Genomic DNA, 20,553 nt, shown 5'->3' with positions numbered 1-20,553 from the left:
TCGTTGGAAGCCAGCTGGAATGACTGGTCGGATTCCTTTCTGACCGCCTAAATCAAAATGAGGCGGTTGGAAAGGAATCCGACCGGCATATTACGATGCGGCTCGGAAGGCTCCAACCATAGGTCGGAGCCTTCCGAGCCGCATCGTAATCTGCCCCTAAGTGTGCATGTTGTTTTGGCCATCCTAAAATCGCCGGCTAAACTGACATGTGCACTTACGGTGCCCACCACTTCTCCTCCCTGCACGACGACAGGCCTGCCCCGCCCACCCTAAACTAGCTCAGAACTGAAAAATAAAATGATAATAACACTGTTATTATCATTTTCTTTTTTAACTACTCAGAAAGCAATGAGGCTACGCTCCTCCGCCTTAACGGAGGAGCCGCCACTGTGCATCCAATGACCCAGTGGAGCTTTGACCCGAAACCATACACTTGCTCGTACCTATTTCCTTTCTTTTGCATAACGGTTTTTTATGATAATCAAGAAAACATGTAACATAAATTGCCACAGAAGTCACGATTTTGAGTTGAATAACTCAAAAGTGAATACTTTGCAAAAACATGAAATTGCATATTTTTCATAGAACTTCACGAAGGTTGCATACAAATCTTTGCAAGTTCCTAACAATGTCACAATTAAAGGAGGCCTATTGTATTGTGTTATATCTTTAATGATTTATCACTGATGCATTTTCTTAGTGCTTCATCAAAATATAACAGATGCCATTGTTTGGGTGGGTTAACGCAGATTCTGTGCTGATTACTATGTCTAGTGATCAATCTTAATTTTGTTATCCCTTTTAGTTGATATTTTTAGAATGTAGCATGTCTCTTTTTAGATCACCCGCCTTTTCATATGCTAATGATCTTACTTTAAATACAATAGCATATTTTCATGAAATCTACATGTATTATTTCTTAGATTGTTTTGCATGTCGCAGTGCCTTTTATGTTTTTTAAATCCTCTAAGGGGATATAGTTCATCTGGTTTGGTACAAGAATGGAATCACTTGACGTTTTCTTTGTAAATATATTGATTAACATTATTCCCTCTTTTAGAAGTATCATTAAATCTAGGATAGGAATTCAACTACTGACCTCCAACTAGCTCCCGTGGTTCTGAAGATAAGAGTGTTTTGTTTAGCTGTGAGACAAGGTTTGAATTGGTTTTCAATTAATAAATAAATTGTTAGATTATATTTATCAGTAAGGAATATGGCCTTTATTATAATGAAGGGTTCATTCAATTTCACGTACAAACTGCTGTTACTATTTGGAATATGATTGTGGTATTTGCACATGCACTAATTGCAGACGTGCTATTTGCCTTGCTGTGATTTTCCCACGTTTTCATGTTCCATAGAGTACATGTCAAAATATTGCACCCCAGAATACGTTCCATGGGACAGAAATCAGAGCCGTAACACAAAATAGCTGTGATTTCGGGGGGTCTGTCCGTGTTCTAGTGGACTAAAATCAGATATCTGAACTGGATTTAGCCGCTAACCTGTTTTTATTTAATCAACCATAGATTTTGGCCTTTACTTGTCCTATTTCCTATCTGTTGGTTTGATAGGATTGGGGCTTGGGATGTGCAGTGTTATTTTTATTGCAGTTGCCCAAGATATGTTTCTCTTCGCCTTCTCAAAGTGCAAAAGTCTTTTCAGCATGTAATCAAGTGTTTTTTCTTAGTTTATCCTGTCTGGCATCATTCATAGTAGAATTCAGGAAGCGTCTCGCCTACCAGACAGCTCACACTGTCTGCTGGCAATTACATATGGTGGCTACTAAGAGTTTATAAGTGTTTATAGCCTGCCCATTGCTTACTATTGGTTGGTTTTATTATCTATTTTGTGTACTTGCTTCTTCTTCAGTGGCTTTCCTTGTCCCAGCTTTCCTATCTTGTGTTAGTCCCTCCCCTGGAGCATAGCCTCTTTGATGTCATCCCTCTTCCACTACTTAATTTTATGGAAGTTTTTTTTTCTTCAATTAATACTCTGAGAGTGCATGTTTCCAGCTCTATCTTCTCCCTCTCAAATGCCTGCCCCCTCACACTCGGTGTTGCTCACACATGTATCAAGCTCTCTGTGTTTATCCCTCTTGTGCTTCTCCCCGACATTGCTCTCACCGTCGTTTCGCACCTGACCTCTTTTGCTCTCACTCGCTCTTGCTTGTGCTTCTTCCCTGTTCTCTTCTGTCCAAAGTGTATTTCTCCTGCTGCCCCTGTGTTGCTGTCTCCAACTTGCACTAATTTTCTTCTCATCCTTACCACCAGCTCCCCAGGCCACTCCTTCATTGACCCTCCTGCTTTCCTTAAAAACAAAATAATTTGCTCTTTCATGTTAAAAAAAAAACATAATTGTTTTATTTACCGATGCAAGTCGCATCTCTCATCTTGGATCGGTGTAAGGATATGCCTCTTTTTGTATGATCACCCCCAAAGTTTTGGAGTGGTGATTCTGTGTTTTCCACTCTGGGTGCACTGAGGCCTTGTAACCAGACCTGGGTGCCTGGACCCTAAAACGTGTTTGTTTGATTGGCATTAGCTAACTTACTTGTAAGTCCCTAGTATATACCCAGGTCCTGTAAGTTAGAGGGTCAACGAAGGAACTGCAGCACTGTTTGTGTCACCCGAGTGTGATAAGGGGAAAACTAGTCTCCCAGGCTGCTCTGCAGCCTGAAAGAGCAGTGCTCACTGCTGACTAGACTTTGGCATTTTAAACCATGGCAAAGCCCAGACCTCCCTTTCCAATGTGTGTAAGTTACCCCTACAGCAGGCCTACCAAGCCCCCAGACAGGGTGCAGTATATTGAAAGGCAAAACATTTGTTTTACGTGTTATGGCAGTAAAAACATGACAATAACATTTTTATTGAGAAAGGGGCTGGTAGCTCCATTGTCGAGTTCAGGGTTGTATGCTGACCCCTCAGCTGTGCTAACTCCTGAATGTAAATTAATAAAATGTAAATCTAGAACTTGTATAGCACATGAATTACCCCCGAAGGGGTATCTCGGCGCAGGGGGCCGTTGGGAAGATTAAGCGAGCTATTGCCCAGAGTTGCATGGTGCTGGGCAGACCCCTGCCGCCGGAGCCAGGGATCGACCCGTGATCCCCAGCGTCAGTCGCCCTGGCCGCTGCGCCTCACCCCTCCCCAGAATGGGTCATACAAAGCTAGTACTCCAGGGTATCCAACAATACGTTACATTACGCCTGACTTGATGCTCAAGTCGAAGTTAATGTAACATTTTGTTACTTACAACTTTTAAAAAGTTGCCAGTTTGTTGCCCAAAGTTTCCTGTGCCTGATTGTGGTTGCACATATGGTGTGTGCCGAGAGCGCTTTCTGCCCTCCAGGGGAGACATGTAAACAAATCTCAGGAAAGGACACAACAGAAGATTGCATGGAGGAGAGGTCTTATCTCTACCTGGTTGAAGGCCACATGGATGTTAGCTCAAAAAATTAGTTTCAAAGGGGAAGCAGCCACTGGTGTAACGAAAGTTGATGGGGCCGCCCTGCAAGGTACATGAAGGGGCCCCGCCCCGGATTGAATCTGGAGCTCTCAGGCATGAATACTGTGCAGATGGGGCCCCCTGGAGTTCGGGGGCCTCCCCGCACTGCGGGGGATGCTGGGGACTGTGTTACGCCACTGGATGCTGGGGACTGTGTTACGCCACTGGAAGCAGCCTTGGAAAGGCATCATGGCGAACATTTGATAGGTTAGCTGCTCTATTCTTTGGGTAGACAGGCTGGCACTTGGGACAGAGGGGACCTACCAATGCCCAAACGGGTTTTAGGGGGATGTAACCTACCATGGGTAGCCACACCTCTTGGTTGGGTTAGGAACGCTGCACGCTGAGAAAGAGGTTGTGCCATGTTGGAAGTGGGTAGAATGGAGCCTTCTGGCATAGCTAGATGCCACACTCCATAGGAAGTAGTCATCAGGAGGAAGGGGCTCTGGTAGCCCATTGACTAGTGACCCCAACTTACCTCATGGCATTTTCTGAGCATAAGAAGGGCACCTCTGGTACTCTGAACTCAGATCTCGCTGGACTGTAGCAGAGGACCGAAGAAGGCTGCCCTGCTGCACCAAGGACATGGCAAAGAGAGGCTGCACCAAAGTTGGACTGCACCTGCTGCACCCTCAGGTTAGCAAATGAAAAGGACTGTGTCCTGCTCATGGAGAAGTCAACACCCAACACCAGAGAACAGTCAAAAGCAAGAGACTTCTAGGGTCAGTTGACTGACTCTTGTTCGCTGCACAGGGCCACAAAAGCTGAGGTAGCCTGCTTGGCTAGTTGGTAGCCAAGCTATCCAGATTGTTGCTCTTCGCCCCCGTGCAGCCTAGAAGACCAAAACCTGATGTCCCAAAGTTGCACATAAGTCTGCTATATCTGGAAGAGTTGTCAGAGTGTGGCTGGGTCACCCAGAAGGCTTGTTACCACCAAAAGAAAGAACCAGCTGAAGCAGCTGCACCGGGCAACTGGTAGCCCACTGGTGGCTGGACTTCTGCTGAGCTTGAGAGGATTTCAAGGGACGTTGACCCTGTGGCCAGAATCACCTCACCAAGCCCGTAAACGGAGGAGTAGCCCCAGGAACACCGCTGCCACCATACAGTATTTTCAACATCCTTGAGCATCTTCAGCATCCTGAAATCCTTCCATCAGGACCACTCCAATAGAAGCCAAAGGCAAGGGACCACTGACACTGCAACTGGACTGGAGACTGCTTTTCTTGTTGAGTTAACTGTTTCTGGGGACCTTGCTTGAACCCTTGACTCCCTCCTTGCTGGAGTTGGTCGCCCAAAGTAGCCCTAAGTAACTGCAGTACAACTTACCAAGGTTTTTCCTGAAAACGTTTCTAAGTATCAAATTTGTTGCATTTGCCAATGTTTATTCATGGTTAAGTGAAAAGTTGTGATTTCCTATACCTTGTAAAATCTGTATCTCCTGTGGATCTTTTTCATTTTGGTGTGCAAAAATTATTAATATCTAATCCGTTTTAATAAATTGGTGTCAGATTTTTTGAGGGTCTCGTTTCTTTCTTCTTCTATTGTTTTGGTGATGCCTAAATGCATTGCACGTGTTCCTTTGTGTAAGTCTGGCTGCTGAGAGCCACAGATATCCAGGGTTGAGCTAAGGTTCAACAAACGAAAACTGACTGGCACTAAAAGGGTCGGTAGAGTATTACACGGTTAGGTCACACAACTACACCATATAATACACCCCATTCCCTCACAACAACACAAAAAAACAAAGCTAGGGCACCCACATTATTCCGCTGGCGTGCATGCATTTTGACTCATGCGTAAGTCATTATGCATGGTGCACCAGTGTTAAAAGCAAAACAACAATCATAAACATTACCTGCGCCATCTTGTCTGATGTAAGTTCCTACGTGCACATAAACTACAGTCATTCTGACCAACCGCAGCCATTTTGTATTCCGTTGGTCACCATGCCACCGGGCAGCATTAGGGGTCTCAGAAGACTCGCTGCTTTTCACACCAGTAGAATGACGTGACTGCTGGCAGCTGCTCCGTCATCAGTCATATTTGCACATACTGCACAGTATTGGGGGAAAAACATTTTGCTTTTTTCCCAATGCTGCGCAGCAGTGGTACTCAAAGTACGTACCACAGGCGTCCTGGCAGGCAGCCTGGCAGACCTTTCCATGCAGTCCGCAGACCTTCCTCTGGAAAACAGCAGCAGAGAAATGTAGCTACTCAAGTTCCATTTTTAGGTCTCGCTTACAGACTACAGATGTCAGTGTGTGTAACTGGAGGGTCACTGATTTAAGTCTCGGCTGGTGCACTGTGTAAATGTGATCTGCAATTATAGTGCTGTTGTGTCCAATCCTGTGACAGCATGCACTGTTAATATGCAAATCATTTGTTACAAAAATTAATTACACGAGTTAGAAAATTGGGTTCGCAATTTTCAAAGGTATAAGCTACACTCACTCACTATAAGATAGGCTGCTGCAAAACCATGCATGCCAATTGACCTAATTCAGGCGATAGACTCACGATTTTCGAAACCAAAAATGCCTTTATTGTATGGTTGCCCCACCTAAAATTACCTCAGTTTCGATATAAGACAATGGGGGAAAATACATTACCACAATTTTTTTTCTTTTTGGAAAGCTCCCATTTCCCAGTTTGAAAATGTTGGCATGTATGTAAAATGTGCAAAAAAATGGTTTAAATGAAAAATTTCTAGTAATCTTTTAAAAAGGTGTGTGTTTTTTTTCTGTCCCCATAATCACCCATCCCACCCTGTCTTCCAGGACATGGCCTAGCATCGATGTGACCCTCACGCACTCTCCAGACTGCACTAGGATGTAGCCTTAAAGCTAGAGCAGTCGACTTCAGAGCTGGGGAACCGAGTTTGAGTCTCGGCCACAACGCTCAACATCCTGTAATTCTGGGCAAATCACTTAATCTCCCGAGTTGAGGACACATTCATTTATGGTAGGCACGGGGAGATTCAGTGATTTGCCCAGAATCAAAGGATGTTGAGCCAACGCCGAGACACAAACCTGGTTCCCCTGCTCCGAAGTTGGCAGCCCTGGCCATTACGGCACACCTTCTCCTCACTTTCATGGTTAGTAGTTGGTTCTGTTTTAGGCTGCCCTAACAGGAGCACTGGGCTGGTGCAAGCTGCCTCCTGACAAGAGTCCTGGCACTTTTTTTTTTTTTTTACAAATTAACCACTGGTACTGTCACCAGCAGTCTACCTACCTCCTGCACAAGTGTTCTATAATGGAAGGTCTGCACGCCAAGCCATGCCTGCTCATAGTCCAGATTACTGAGCATCATATTATTGGTATTACCCTTGAGTGCTTGAGCACTAGTTTCATAGTATTGCGAACAATGGCTTATTTTATGAGCACTTGCCACTCGCACCTGTATTAGATTCACTCTAGCATGTGTTGGCCATGCCCTGCCACAGTAGCCGCAAATCAAATGGCATTTCATTGATTGCCGAATGGTTTTTATGCTGCTTACTAACAAAGAAACAACTGTGTACATTCTATGTCCTAGCAAAATTTTCCAAACCAGTGTAAACCCTGTTACTATATATATATATATATATATATATATATATATATATATATATATATATATATATATATATATATATGTGTGTGTGTGTAGGAATTATGAGCATTTACAGGAACATGCAGATTTTGATGCTGTCCGCATCGGTTGATTTAGCTTGGATTACACATTTTCCAGGGCTGCTCTCTACTGCTGACTTCAGGTTAGAGTAGTAGTTGCAGGTTGCCCCTTTCCTCTTCGAGATGTCAGATCAAAATAGTACTCTGTAGTTAATTCATCTTTTGTGATCCAGGAAGCACATGTATTAAAGATGTTCAACAATCATACACTAATTAATCCAGTTTAGGGCTCAGTGTTATTTTATTGCCATGCTTTTAGAATGATGTACTATAAGAACTGTGTACTAAGATAAAGTTATGCATGCCAATCAGCAACTTTTAATAGTAAGTTTGAAACCCCCATGAACTGTGGAGATTTTCCGCATATTAAAAGTACAGGAATATGTAATGATGAAATGTCCACAAGTGATGATGTATTTCAGAGATGCTTTATTCCAAGTTGTATAGAGAGAGACCCCACCAGGAGCACCCAACATGGTGCTCAGCCCAGCCAACTGTAATCTGTTAGGCAGATCACCAACATTCTGATAGATGCATCACATGAACATTCCAATAGAGGTAGAGAAGGATAGCATAGAGAATACCAAGATACCACATTATCCTCTCCTCTCAAACAGAAAACAAAAAGCCAAAAACAGCAACGGAGAACAGGAGGAAATGAAAGCGAGCGAATTGAGCAAAAGCGGAAAAAGGAACAGCAAAGAGAAAACATCCATAAAAAGAGAACAAAGAAAGAAGAAAGGAAAAAAACGTATAAACCATACTCCTTTCGTACAGCATATAAACCATCCTCTCTTCTTACAGAACTTTAACAAGCATTTACAATGCAATGGTTTCGCCTTTGGAAAAGTTAGAGCTATTGGCATTGTAAATGACAACTTTTGTATTTATGTTTTGGTTTTGAAAACAGATAAATAAATGGCATTGTCATTTACATTGCCATTAGGTTAATCTCTCGCAAATGTGAGACCTATTGTACCCTACGGATGAGCTCAGCAGACAGCAATTACTACCACACACACACACACCCAGAGCCACACACACACCCAGAGCCACACACACACCCAGAGCCACACACACACCTTAACCGGTATTATTTCATGGTGCTCTCAAATGGGAGGACAATGATAAAGGAGAAACCGTGAAGAAAACTAATTGCTCACAGTGACACCGTTTGGAAAAGCTGGGAAGCCAGGAGTGAACCCAAGGTTTTTGGGTCAGAGAACCGCTGCTACGTTTTGCCTCCGGTTCTACAAAAGAAAGTTTCTGACTGATCATTTTACGCAAGTGCACTCACAACATAATTTGCTTTTTCATAAATTGGGGCAGCAACAGTGGGAACATTCCAGTATAGGGCAGGTACACCTTGGACAGAAAGAGTACAGCCTTTTGCAATTACAGAACAGGTCAAATTCGGGCAGCAGCAAAGCAAGCTTTACTTCCTCACAGAACAGGCATGTCAGCAGGAAAGCAAGCTTTCTTTACTCATAAAAGGACGCAAGTCCAATATTTCATTCCCTACTGAACATATCCAGAAGCGTAAACAAAAACAAAAACAAACTTTCAGCGCTCACAGAATATGTACAGTTAAGGAATGACTGACAAGTAGATTACAGACATATCTGGAATGTGCTCAAGTCTCAGAGTACTGTATAGGTGGATAAACAAATGAATACTTGAGTTCTGACACAAATTCTCACTTAGACGATACTCCATGTCAGCATCCTGAAAGCCCTGCTGCTAGGACAGGGAGACTTGCCTACTGTTTGTGTTGATTCTTGGGGTTTCCATGGATTTAGAAGTAGCAATACCCATAATATCACTGTATTTTGGATCAGCACAGCTCAATATGCTCAGGACAGGTACACATGCACCATTCTCTTCTAAAATATTCTGAATGCGTGTGCGCAGGGCTGGATTAAGCAAAATAAGCATGTGCTTAGGGCATCAAGGGAAAAGGGACACCACAGACATTTTCAATTGCCGGATTTACCATGAACCATATAATGCAAACTTGCAAATGGTGCAGCTGAACCTATAAAGTGGAAGTATACAAAAACAAACTTTATCCATCTTACTCGAAGTTTTATTTCATTGTGAAATAATAAAATGTTAGTTTACAAGTTATTGATTATTTTTGGAATTAGAAATATATGGGGCACCAAAATCTTACGTGTTTAGAGCCTCTAAAGGTCCCTATGTAATCCCAGTCTCGGAGCGACACTCGTTCAGTGTTAAGAGCCATAACAGATATTTGAAACAAAGATCAGTGGGGAAAAAGGGGGGGGGGAGGCAAATGAGGGTCATGAAGACCCAGTAAGGACAGCAAGGGGGCGGGACGGCAGTGAGACCTCTACAAGCTAATTAGATGCAGCGAGTGATCCACAAACAAAAGTGGAGGTAAGGAGATGGATGTGGGAGCTGCAAGCATCCGAGGGGCAGCGAAGGCTTGGATAAGAAGGAAGACAGTGAGGGCTCGCAAGAAAATGGGAGTAGGTAAGAGGGTTGTGCTGAAAAGGGCAGTAAGGGGTTGGTGAGACAGCGAGGGCTCTGCGCAGCAAGAGAAGCAACAAGCGCCTAAGAAGGGGTGCTCTTCAAGTGGTTAGAAGTCCGCTACTAGATATATTTGTCTAACTCGGGGCAGCGACCATCGCTATTGAACTCGGTGCCGCTACTCACCGTCACTGTCCTCGGCATGCCGTCTACGGGACATGATCACTGCTCTCAACTGGAGGTATGCGTAAACGGAGGAGGTCCGCTGGGTTCTGTCTGGTGCTCTCACGTGCAAATGGAAGTACCGCGCGCCGCCTTCGCTTCCAGTACAAGTCACTCGGAGCGCGCGCAACAGTCAGACCAGGGCTCTCCTGGACAACAAACCCTTCAGCCGCCTCCTGCAGAAGAACACGCCCACTTTCGTTTATTTCCTTCTGGGGTCAGAGTGCGATAGAGCAGAGCATACCGGGATAGACATAAAAGACACATCCCGGATTTTAGGCAGCCAATATTTTGATAGTAATCAATCTTTGCTCAATCTAATGTTGTTGCTGGGATTGGAAGACCTCGCCGGAATTCGGGGAGATATCTATTGGCATCACTGGTTTGTGCACCCGTGTGAGTGTTCAGTGAAATATTTAGAACCTTGAGCCCACGTGAATATATTAGCGACAATTTTTAATTTGCACCGGCACACGGAGAGGGGGAGGGGGGACGGCGGGAGTGGGGACACGGAGGAAGGCAGGACCACACGGAGAGCGGGAGGGGGGAGAGCGGGAGGGGGGACGGCGGGAGGAGGGACACGGAGGAAGGCAGGACAGCAGCAAGCACGGCCCGGCCGGACCAGATTCGGGGGCGTTCCCGGCTTTTGGCTGACGTAGCATGACGTAGCCAAAAGCCAAAAATTCTTGGGAACGCCCCCGAATCTGGTAGGTGCACACAGTGGTGGTGAGTGCATGGAAACAAAAAGTGCAGGGTAGGTGCATCGGAGCAAATGGTGCAGGGTCAGTGCACCAGAGCAGACGGGGCAGGATACGTTTGTGGGAGCATATGTTGCAGGGTGAGCAGCGGCGGCCCCTCCGTTCTGGCGGAGGAGCATCGAGCCACTGGCTTATAGCCAGCAGCTGAAAAAGAAAACAATATTTTATTACGGTTTTATTTTTCAGCTGCTGGTTGAGTCAGAGTGTACATGGAGGAGCCGGGGAGTGGTAGGTGCACAATTAAGTGTGGATGTCATTTTGCCCAGCTGTCTTTCTTAGGCAGGCCAAACTGACATGCGCACTTAGGTTTCTCCCACCAACTGTATTGGACAGCCGAGGTGGAGAAACAGCACTGACTTAGGTGCCTGAGCGAGCGTTAATCCAGCCTGCTCAGGCCAATCCCTATGCTGCTCTCATTTTTTAGAGCAGCAAGTGGATTGGATGGGAAGTCCATGATGCTGTCCCAGGGACTGCTGGGACCAGGAACTGAAAGCAGAGGAGCGCGAGGTAGCCAGCAGCAGCAGGTAAGTCTTTTTTTATGAAAACCCCTGCTGTGCACTCCACCCGCTGTACACTCCCCCGCACCTCCTCCGCCACTCTTTACTTGTGTCAGCCGCCACTTAGGGTTAGTGCGGGTTCCCATTCAGTGCAGGGTGAGAGCATTGGAGCAGAGGATGCAGGGTGAGTGTGCGGCAGCAGAGGGTGCAGGGTTAGTGTGCGGCAGCAGAGGGTGCAGGGTGACTGTCAGAAGCAGATGTTGTGGCGTGAGTGCACGGGAGCAGATGATGCAGGATGACTGTCAGAAGCAGATGTTGTGGGGTGAGTGCACGGGAGCAGATGATGCAGGATGATTGTCAGAAGCAGATGTTGTGGGGTGAGTGCACGGGAGCAGATGATGCAGTATCCCTGTCAAAAGCAGATGTTGTGAGGTGAGTGCATGGGCGGGAGATGATGATGCAGGATGACTGTCAGAAGCAGATGTTTCAGAGTGAGTGTCAGAAGCAGACGATTCAGGATGAGTGCATGGGAGCAGACAATTCAGGATGAGTGCATGGGAGCAGACAATTCAGGATGAGTGCATGGGAGCAGACAATTCAGAACGAGTGAGTGGGATCCAACAATGAAGAGTGAGTGTCAGGAGCAGACTATGCAGGGTGAGTGGGTGGGATCAGACGATGAAGGGTGAGTGTCAGGAGCAGACTATGCAGGGTGAGTGGGTGGGATTAGACAATCAAAAGTGAGTGTCAGGAGCAGACTATGCAGGGTGAGTGGGTGGGATTAGACGATGAAGGGTGAGTGTCAGGAGCAGACTATGCCGGGTGAGTGGGTGGGATCAGACAATGAAAAGTGAGTGTCAGGAGCAGACTATGCAGGGTGAGTGGGTGGGATTAGACGATGAAGGGTGAGTGTCAGGAGCAGACTATGCCGGGTGAGTGGGTGGGATCAGACAATGAAAAGTGAGTGTCAGGAGCAGACTATGCAGGATGAGTGGGTGGGATTAGACGATGAAGGGTGAGTGTCAGGAGCAGACTATGCCGGGTGAGTGGGTGGGATCAGACAATGAAAAGTGAGTGTCAGGAGCAGACTATGCAGGCTGAGTGGGTGGGATTAGACGATGAAGGGTGAGTGTCAGGAGCAGACTATGCCGGGTGAGTGGGTGGGATCAGACAATGAAAAGTGAGTGTCAGGAGCAGACTATGCAGGATGAGTGGGTGGGATTAGACGATGAAGGGTGAGTGTCAGGAGCAGACTATGCCGGGTAAGTGGGTGGGATCAGACAATGAAAAGTGAGTGTCAGGAGCAGACTATGCAGGGTGAGTGGGTGGGATTAGACGATGAAGGGTGAGTGTCAGGAGCAGACTATGCCGGGTGAGTGGGTGGGATCAGACAATGAAAAGTGAGTGTCAGGAGCAGACTATGCAGGATGAGTGGGTGGGATTAGACGATGAAGGGTGAGTGTCAGGAGCAGACTATGCAGGGTGAGTGCATGGGATCTGACGATGAAGGGTGAGTGCCAGGAGCAAACGAGGCAGGGTGAGTGCGCAGGAGCAGATGGTGCAAAGTGAGTGCATGAAAACGAATGGTGCACATTGTTTGCAGGGGAGCATAGACTGCAGGATGAGTGGGCGCATATAGTGCAGGGTGAGTGCACAAGAACAGACAGTGCCAGGTCAGTGCACAGGAGCAGATGGTGCAGAGTGAGTGTGTGAAAGCATATGGTGCACATTAATTGCAGGAGAGCATACACTGCAGGCTGAGTACGTATGAGTAGACGGTGCAGAGTGGGTGTGTGGGGGCAGACAAGGAGGGTCAGTGTGCTGGAGCATACGGTGCAGGGTGAATGCACGGGAGGTTATGTTACAGTGTGAGTGTGAGTGTGTGGGGGCAGAAGTTGCCGGTTGAATGCATGGGAGCTGACGGTGCAAGGTGAGTGTCAGGATCAGACAGTGCATGTTGAGTACCCAGGAGCATATGTTGCAGGATGAGTGCATGGGATCCGATGCTGCAGGGTGAGGATAAGGAGCAGACAGTGCAGGGTGAGTGCACAGGGGTAGGTGGTGCAGGATGAGTGCGTGGGAGCACACATTGCAGGATGAATGTGGGGGAGCAGATGTTGTAGGGTGAGTTTCTGGAGCAGATGTTGCAGGGTGAGTGCACTGGAGCAGGCAGTGCATAGTGAGAGCCAGGACCACACGATGCAGAGTGAGTGCGCAAGAGGAGAAGGTGCAAGGTGAGTGCATGGGAGCTGACAGTGCAGGGTGAGTGGATGAAAGCTAACTGTGCATGGGCAGGAGTCTGGTGAGTGTCTGGGACTAGACGATGCAGGGTGAGTTCTCAGGAGCAGACGTGCATGGTGAGTGCGTGAGAGCAGAAGGAGCAGGGTGTGTGTGCAGGAGTATACGGTGCAAGGTGTATCAGGTGCCGACTGTGCTGAAGAGGCAGATGGCGGAGCGTGAGTGCATAGGAGCAGGTGGCACAGGGTACGTTGTCAGGAGCAGAACGTGCATGGTGAGTGCATGGGAGCATATGGTGCAGATTAATGTGTGGGAGCAGACGGCGCAGGGTGTCAGGAGCAGGTAGTGCAGGTTTTCAGAAGCAAACAATGCAGGGTTTCAATAGCAGAGGGTGCAGAGTGACAGTCAGGAGCTGATGGTGCAGGGTGTCAGGAGCAGAGAATGCAGGGTGTCAGGAGCAGAGAGTACAGGGTGACAGTCAGGAGCAGATGGTGCATTCTGCCAGGTGCAGTCAGTGCATGGTGTCAGGAGCAGACGGTACAGGGTGTCAGGAGAGACGGTGCATGGTGCCAGGAGCAGTCAGTTCAGGGTGCCAGGAGCAGTCAGTGCAGGGTGTCAGGAGCAGACGGTGCAGTGTTTCGGGTGATTAGGATGAAGGGTGTCAGGAGCAGATGGTGCAGGGTGTCAGGAGCAGACGGTGCAGGGTGCCAGGAACAGACGGTGCAGGGTGTCAGGAGCAGACGGTGCAGGGTGTCAGGAGCAGACGGTGCAGGGTGCCAGGAGCAGTCGGTGCAGGGTGCAAGGAGCAGGCGGTGCAGGGTGCCAGGAGCAGACGGTGCAGGGTGTCAAGAGCAGACAGCGCAGGGTGTCAAGAGCAGGCATATGCGCAGGGCGTCAGGAGCAGACATTACAGGGTGTCAGGAGCAGACAGTGCAGGGTGTCACGAGCAGAAAGTGCAGGGTGTCAGGAGCAGAAAGTGCAGGGTGTCAGGAGCAGACGGTGCAGTGTTTCAGGTGATTAGGATGCAGGGTGTCAGGAGCAGACAGTGCAGGGTGTCAGGAGCAGACAGTGCAGGGTGTCACGAGCAGAAAGTGCAGGGTGTCAGGAGCAGAAGGTGCAGAAGGTGCAGGGTGTCAGGAGACGGTGCAGGGTGAGTGTCAGGAGTTGGTGGTGCGGGGTGTCAGGAGCAGACGGTGCGGGGTGTCAGGAGCAGACGGTGCATGGTGTCAGCAGTAGGTGGTGTAGGGTGTCAGCAGTAGGTGGTGCATGGTGTCGGGTGCAGACAGTGCAGGGTGTCAGGAGCAGTCCTGCACGGTGAGTGAGCGCAGCCGGGGGTGGCTGAGCGCAGTCGGGTCGGCCTGGTTTGTTCCTGTCTCCCGGTTGGCTGAGTTCCTACTCGGTCAATTGATTCGGATGTAACAAAAAAGGAAAACATTCCCGTCCCCGCCGGGCCGCGGGCGTCACTGGAGCAGAACCGAGCTCGGCTGTTTATCTCATCGACGGCGCTGCGGATGACGGGAATTAGGCGGAAATAACGACGACGGAGCTGTCAGCGGGGCTTGTCTCCTCCACCGTCCTGCGTGGCGGGATGGGGCCTCAGAGGAGTGCGGATGGGGGTGCGGCTAAGCATCAACACAAGGGTAGACACTGGCCCGACTGCACCATAATCTACCCCAAATATAAGATACGGGTAGTAGTCACATCAATTCACCCACGAGGCCACCTGTCCGGCCGCGATCAACAACCCACCCATTCATTCATTCATGGGCTCCAGGAGGCGGGAGAGGGTTTCCAAGCGCAACCCAGAGTACCCCAAAACTAAACTCCGGGCTCAGTGGACTAACGATCTGTGCTTGGCGGTTGACTCAATGGGTTCGAATAGGGGCAGGCCTACCCCGCCTTTCATCTTCTTGGCGTCGAAAGCGCAAGTCTTCCGGAGCTAACAATGAACATCAGTTAACAAGTGCCAGGAAACCCTAGGGCTGAAATGTGTTTGTAGAAATATACACAACGTGTTATGTTATAGTGTAACCCAGGTGTAGGCGCTGCGTGGGGGCGCCTGTGCCCCCTCCCCACCCTGTAGTGGTCGTGGTGGGTCAAGATCACACAAGGAGGTCGCTTTAAACCATCCGTTCAGCTCAAAGAGAAGCCCCCGAATGTGGATTCATTACATAATGCAGAAAGGAATAGAAAAGGGAATGCGGTGGGGGTGAGAGGGGTGGGCGGAGACAGCGATGAGCGAAGAGTCGGGAGGGGCTTTGGGAGGGACGCACTTGGTGCGTATTGGAGAGCAGAGGGAAGGCTTGGCGAGCGAGGGATCTAGAGGGAAGGAAGATTTCAGAGAGTCTTAATGCAGAAAGGAATAGAAAAGGGAATGCGGTGGGGGTGAGAGGGGTGGGCGGAGATAGCGATGAGCGAAGAGTCAGGAGGGGCTTTGGGAGGGACGCACCTTCCCCGCCGTGGCGTCCCCCAGCAGGATGACTCGGAACTGGTAGTGCCAGTCGGCGGCGCGGACGGGGGCAGGGGAGGTGCGGTGGTGGCGGTCCATGCCTGCAGAGCCAAGCGGTGTTTGTAGTGGTCCCATTCACTGCCTGCCTGTGGGGAGGGCCGGGGGCTCCAAACAACTCGACGAAGCCCGCTGTGTCCCGCCCGCCTCCATGGAGCTGTGTCCAGGCTCAGCCTCCAGGAAAGAAGCGGGAGGGGGCGGGAAAGGGGGAGGAGAGAGCTGACGACGGCGGCCGGGGCAGAAGGCGGGCATCAGAGAGAAGCGGGAGGGGGCGGGAAAGGGGGAGGAGAGAGCTGACGACGGCCGGCCGGAGCAGAAGACTGGCACCAGGAACAAGCGCGGGAGAGAACGAGGGGGGCGGGAGAGTACACGAACGGCGGGAGGGGGGCGGGAGAGGACGAGGGAGGCGGGAGAGTACACGAACGGCGGGAGGGGGGCGGGAGAGGACGAGGGAGGCGGGAGAGGGGCAGCTAGGAACAAATAAGGAGACCCGAGCAGCAAGGGAGGTGCCGGCAATGCCGGAACAGACTCGGGGGCGTTCCCGGCGTCGCGTGACGTCGGCAAAAGCCAAAGAATCTCGGGAACGCCCCCGTGTCTGGTCCGGCATTGACGGACGCCTCTCTGTTCCAATGGCTAGCCTCCATTTATGGAGCTAGCCAATGAAGCAGAGGGGCGTGTTCAAGTCACCCATACTAGAAACTACAGATTTCTCTGGAGGAGGAGCCTAACGGCTCCGCCCCCCAGCGAAACCTAAAAAGGAGAAAACAAAGGAAAGCAATAGAAAAGAGAAAGAACAAAAGAAACTTTTATTTCAAGAAGATGAGGAAAAGTAGAGGTGAAAACTCATCAAGACACTATTACCACTAAGCAAAATACAATAACGTAATGCAAGAGATAACAGTGCAAAAAGTTGCAATAAAAGTAGATCAAATCTGAACATATTTAAATCTGAACATATTTAGCATACAAAGCATAAAAGCACATAAATAGAGAAAACATAAGCTAAATATGTGGATGTAAAACTTTTAAAACCTAGACTCTTAAAAGTGACAGGTAAACAAGCAAATGTTAAAAAAACCACAATAAGGCTATAGGACTATAACCCTAGCATAGCTCCTCTGAAGGAGACTAAAAATACGCACACCCAAAAGGGCATAAAACAAAAATAGACAAGGTCTGTGTGGACAACTGACGTGTTGCCAGGTGGGACTAAAACCCACAACAGTAAAATGGGACTTGAACCCATAACAAAAACATTTGAATAAAGTAGATGGGACTAGGACCTACTACAAACAAATGGGACTGTAACCCATCGCAAAAACATAATGAATAAGCAAGTAGGACTAAAACCCACTTGCAAGCAAATGGGACTTGAACCCATAGCAAAAACATTTAAATAAACAAATGGGACTAAAACCCATAGCCAACAAATGGGACTGGAACCCGTAGAAAATTAAACCGGTAGGACTGAAACCCACAGTAAGCAAATGGGACTGGGACCCATTGCAATTTAAACAGGTGGGACTGAAACCCACAGCAAGTAAATGGGACTAGGACCCATCGCAAACATTAAATTAAACAGATGGGACTAGAACCCACTGCACGTAAATGGGACTGTTACCCATTGCAAACATTTAAATTACACAGGTGGGACTCAAACCCACTGCATAGAAATGGGACTAAGGAACCCATTGCAAGAACATAGAAATTAAAACAGATGGGACTAAAACCCACTGCAAATGAAAGAAACAAAACGTTATAGTGCATAGCAGAGTACACATAAAATACGTGGCCTGTGAGGAGGAAAACCACATTACTAAACTAGTAAGAAAAAAAAAAACGAAGCACACTTCCTGCCGCCCTGCGCCTTTAAAGTGCAATTCTTAGACATTTAAACACTGCATTATCACAAATGTATGCGCTGCAATTCCCCTTAATGTAAACACAGATAAATGTGTGAATTCCAATAGAGGAGAGAAGGATAGCATAGAGAATACCAAGATACCACAGAATACTTCTGACTTCCTTCCTACTTTGTTTTTTTTAGGATTAAATAAAGCAAAACTCCAGGCACTGCAGTATTCTGAGGGTTCACTTTAATGAACAGCTTTTAAAACCTGGTCTTCGTAGTCTACGAGTTAACAGCACAGCACAAAAATTCTAGATATCAAGTCACTTTTGCATCTGTATTGCAACCCTTCATTTCCTTTATGCTCTTGCAAATACCTTCTACACCCATATTGTGTATACATACCTCTTTCAAGTTCTCAAAAGGCGCCTTCCCAAGGCCACACATTAAATGAATTCCTACTTCTGTAGGTCTCTCTTTGCCCTAGATTCTTGTTTGACATCATCCAGCTCCAGCATGTCCACCCCCCACTCCCTCCACCCCTTTTGAACAGGTCGCGTGTTTAATCCTCCTCTGGTTCCACATAGCCAGCCGCGGCCCGTGCAGGTAAGAGCTGGGGGGATTTCGACAGACGATGTCGAGGGAAAATTACCGTCGAACCCCCCCCCCCCCCCCCCAGCTGGGCACATCGCTCTTACCTTCACGGGCCGCGGCCGCACACTTCCCTTGTATTCCCTGCATCCCGCTGCGACAGTGTCACTGTATCCCTGTCACCTGCTCGGGTCCCATTGCATATATCCTTCACTCTTCCCACCTGGTCACATCTGCATACACTTTGTCTTCACAAATCATGTGTGCGTTTCACCACTCCCCAGGTAACATGTGCCCTCATCCTTACTGTAACACCCAGGTCACACTTAACTTATCCTTCCAACACCCAGTCATTGACTTTCTGAGACTCACTCCACCCAGTCATTGACTTTCTGAGACTCACTCTGACTTTACTTTCTGTCTCTACCTTCTAAGTCACTAGTGCCTCTATAACGTGTTACACCCCTCGTGCCCATGTTGCATGTGTGTGATTTCCTTCACAGGCCCTGTACTCCCCCACCCTCCTGTTACACAATTTCCATCTTAATACTACAATGCCTCAGAGTACTTTTTATTTTGCCAGAGACAGACACATTATTTGCATCCAAGAACATCTTAATTTTATGGTGGTGCAGTGTGCCTAATGAAGTGAGCACCATTTTTAACATGGCCTTTTTTCTAAAGTGCTCAACAATCAACTCCACATTTCATCCTGATGTGACAACTCTTAAGTTAAGTAAAAATAAGAAATATTCAAAAGGTTTTAGGTTATGGGAGTAAAACACGAGAGAGCCTTTTCCTCTCCAGAATGCTTTATTTGAATTATTTGCAGTGGGCTACAGATACCCCCTTTTAGCACCCCATGGCATTTTGTTTAAAGTTTGTGTTTTTTGAGCTTGTATATAAAACACAATGGTTCTAAAACTTAACGCGCCTTAGAAAAGAAACATGACATTCCTGTTACATGTTTATAATAACTGACAGTATCTTTATTTTCAGGTTGCCTGCGGCCGCTGGTTCTTCCTCACAGTTTTATCAACATATCCGAATATAAGTCCTCCTTCCCCGTGGGAAGAGTGGTATATTACCAGTGCTTTCCTGGATATAAGCTTGAAGGAACTGAGTTTATTGAGTGCATGTATAACCTCATCTGGTCTGATAATCCACCCAAGTGCCTTGATGTGGAAGGTAAATGCATCTACTTGTTTGTTGTTTCTGGCGTTATTTTCAGTTTATACCTTCTTTATTTTGTTTCTTTTACTTAAAGGTATTGCTTCGAATATTTTACTTTTCAATGTTTGCCCCCTTTGTCGTTAATACGTCTTTTAGAACTAAGGGGCTCATTACGATGTTGGTGGGTCTTCTCCCCTGGCCCTCCGCTATGGTGACTGTCGCACGTTGCAGTGATGTTTCTAAAGTGTTTATTTTCGTTTGGGGCGTGTGCTGCAGTCCGCTGCACAAGCCGAAATACACAATATACACATTGTGGCCGTTGTGGAGGCGGTTGCATTGTAATCAGGGCAGAAGGGCCGCCGACTTCTAGTTGGGCTGTCCTGCTTGGCATCGTAATCGGGCGCTAAATGTTTTGGCCCCGCCGCATCCCTTTTTCTTCTCCAATTTTTTCCTTTTTTTCCCTTCTTATTTTTTCCTCAATGGGTAACCACTGTGCCCGTGTTTTCTCTTCCATTCCTTTTTCTTCCTTTTTAGTCTAGCTTGACAATGCAGCAGTCTGCCAGAGCTTTTGTTACTACTTTTCAAAAAATATACATACTGTGGACTTTAGATATTGAACATCTATCATCTAATACTTTTGGCTGTTTAGTATGTCTTTCTTCCTCCTATAAAGCAATTTCATTTCAATGCTTGAGGCACATTCTTTTCAGTAGGTGTCGGGGACTATTTGGTGAGTGCATAATCTATCATTGCAAAAAGGATTTTCTCACTTATATCAACAAATTGTGCATGTTAACCAAAGTACTTGGTTGAGGTATGATCAGGAAAATCATGTAAATTCACAATAATACTCGACCGGCGTTATTTTTCTCAAGATAATGTCCATAGAAAATGCTATATCAAAAATTTTAAATTGTTTATCACAAAATTAGAATCGGCAAGCTTTATGATGTAGTTACAAACTTCTCTTGATGTTGCTTTAAGTGGTTAGCTGTTTCCTGTTTGACTGGTGTTCTTTTTTTTATCTAGAAAGGCACTTTTACTGA

At 47.4% G+C, this 20,553-nt stretch overlaps 1 protein-coding gene across 4 annotated transcripts in view; it reads left to right on the top strand.

Moving 5' to 3' along the window:
• The window catches only part of SUSD4 (sushi domain containing 4), a 193,374-nt gene that overhangs the window by 105,143 nt on the left and 67,678 nt on the right, over positions 1 to 20,553 (top strand). For all 4 annotated transcript variants that reach the window (XM_086927955.1, XM_086927956.1, XM_086927953.1 and 1 more), the window contains one exon: positions 19,334 to 19,522. In XM_086927955.1, coding sequence (XP_086784081.1) covers positions 19,334 to 19,522 — 189 coding nt within the window. The remainder of the gene's footprint in view (positions 1 to 19,333; positions 19,523 to 20,553) is intronic.

This window comes from Lissotriton vulgaris, chromosome 6 (genome assembly GCF_964263255.1).
Source record: "Lissotriton vulgaris chromosome 6, aLisVul1.2, whole genome shotgun sequence".
Classification (NCBI taxonomy): Eukaryota; Metazoa; Chordata; class Amphibia; order Caudata; family Salamandridae; genus Lissotriton; species Lissotriton vulgaris.
The sequence above is the reverse complement of the archived record's forward strand: the minus strand, read 5'-3'. Positions and strand labels throughout refer to the sequence as shown.